Below are 2168 nucleotides of genomic sequence, written 5' to 3' on the forward strand. Positions count from 1 at the left end.
GGGGGGGGGGGTTGGGAAGGGGGGAGGGGAACGGGCTGCCCTGACCTTCAGAACAGCCCAGGCAGGAGAGTAAGTTCGTCCACTGCTTCTGAGGAAGGAGGAGCTGAGGAAGGCACCCTCATTACACCCACCCCCCCGGATCTCTGAAAGCCCACTTCAAATTGTTCCTTTCAAGGCCTTCCCCTCCTCACGGGCCTGAGGCCTGAGCTGTCTGCTGGGCACTTCCCTCGGGACCCCCTAAGTCCATTCCTCCTGCCGGATTATGGTTCCTGAGGGCCGGGACTAAGTCCCTAACACTCCCAGGGCCCCACGGCGCCCAGCCTGTCACAGGGGACTCCCACTGGTGAGGTGGCCAGAATGGCGGGTGGGGGCTGGGCGGGAAGGACTCAGACCAGAACCGCAGGCCTCCCGGACCAGGAGCCAGGCCAGCCTCCTCGCGCTCTGCCAAGAGGAGGCTCAAGAAGGTCCAACTCACGCGCAAGGGGCCTGGAGTCCCTGTGCGCTTGAGGCCCGCCTACTGAGGCCACGCCACAGGCTGCCGCAGCCACCCCCTCCCGCCAGGAACAAACCCCCGCCGGGGTTCTGGAAGCCGTGTAGAGGGTGGCCACCGCATGTCCGGAATTCGTTTTCTACAGCCCCGGCGTGTCGGGCAGAAGCAGGCCCCTCCCAGCTAGCAGAGAGCGTGTGTGCACACGGTGTGCATGTGCGTGCACGAGCACACACACGGCTGAGCACAGAGGAGGTGGGGCAGCGTGTCTGTGGGTGAGGAGGAAGTGAAAGAAACCAGAGCCCCAGACCACTTTCACCTGAACCAAAAGCTGGTTTCGGGCTCACTGGTTCCTGGCTCAGACTGGCTTTGAAAGGCAGGAGCGGGGAGCCAGGAAGTGAGGGCGCTCAGAAGAGGCGGCGGAAGGGTGGAAGGAGATGTCACCAGGGTCTGGGGAGTGGCCGCAGCAGTGGGAGGGGGTGACAAGAAGCACTGTCACGGGTCTGGCTCGGGGCCAAAGTGCCAAGAGGCGGCCTCGGGGTAAGACTGGAGGCCAAGAGCCAACACCTCTCAGGGGGGTCCCAGGGCTCCTGCTCCTGGGTTTGGAGGGGGCAACGCCTACCTGTACCACGGCGGGTGGGTGCTGAAGGCCTGGAGTCATAGGTGGCGGGGTCCTGCAGCGGGGGAGTCATCCAGTGCCCCCTCGGTGCCCGGGCCCAGAGCCCACTGCACCTGCAGCACCAAGGGCCATTGTGAGGAGAATCTGAAAGGAGAGGGCAGTGGGAGGGGTGGCCCAGACCCTGAGCCCCAAAGGCAGAGTCCAAATGGACCTCTGAGGGCTGATGAGGGAGTCTGAGGGGGCCAGCTGGGTGGACCACAGTCTGTGACAAGGAGGTCTGAGAAAGAGAACAGGAGGTGTGCAGAAAGGGACCAGGACGGAGGTGACAGGCAAGCGGGAGCAGTGTGAGAGCAGGAAGCAGTCGGCAGAGACCAGGTTTTGCAGGACTGAGCTAGGACAGAGCAGAGCAGAGAACCCAGGCAAGACCCAGGCCCGGCAGGGGAGGCCAGTTTGGGGGACAACAGGGTGGCCACAGGCAGCGAACGGGGAGTGGGGGAGCCAGGCATCGGAGGCATAGGGCACGACCCGGAGGCCCGGATGGGACCTGGATGGCTTCTGGAGCCCAGGGACATCTGAGGGAGTCCGAGGGTGGTGGGCAGGTAGAGAAGGCCTGTTCGTGACCTGCCCGCTCTGCTCATGCTGGCCTCTCCCCGGGTGCACAGCTTTCCTGGTCCCACCCTCCTGCACAAGCAGGAAGGCCACAGGCTGGCGTCGGAACCCGCTTTGTGAACTGGAGTCCTTGAGCAGGGGGGGTGTGGGGAACGAGGAAAAGGCAGTGCTATAGGTATGGGGTCGGGGGGCTTGAGAGCAGTTCAGGGTCACACGTAGGTGGTGTTGGCCAGGAGGCGACTCTGACAAGTGTGAGGAGGCAGGACAAGTCATGAGAGGAGGAAGATGCCCCTGGGAGAGAGGTTACCGGCTCAGGGCTGGGGGGAGGTGCCTTACAGGAAGGCTGAAGACAGAGGGACAGCCTGGGTGGGAGAGGGGTGTCCAGGCGGGATGCCAAGTGGAGACAGGGGAGGTGCCAGGCAGAGGGGAAGGAGGGAAGGTGCCAGGCAGGGG

The 2168-nt window shown here is 64.2% G+C and overlaps 1 protein-coding gene across 2 annotated transcripts in view; it reads right to left on the bottom strand.

Annotated features, from left to right (window-relative positions):
- SMARCD3 (SWI/SNF related, matrix associated, actin dependent regulator of chromatin, subfamily d, member 3) overlaps positions 1-2168 on the bottom strand; it is a 30235-nt gene that overhangs the window by 27124 nt on the left and 943 nt on the right. The window contains exon 2 of one of the 2 annotated variants that reach the window (XM_049642138.1): positions 1110-1250. In XM_049642138.1, coding sequence (XP_049498095.1) covers positions 1110-1148 — 39 coding nt within the window. In that variant the 5' untranslated portion in view covers positions 1149-1250. The remainder of the gene's footprint in view (positions 1-1109; positions 1251-2168) is intronic. The other variant, XM_049642139.1, reaches the window with a different exon arrangement.

This window comes from Panthera uncia, chromosome A2 (genome assembly GCF_023721935.1).
Source record: "Panthera uncia isolate 11264 chromosome A2, Puncia_PCG_1.0, whole genome shotgun sequence".
Lineage (NCBI taxonomy): Eukaryota > Metazoa > Chordata > Mammalia > Carnivora > Felidae > Panthera > Panthera uncia.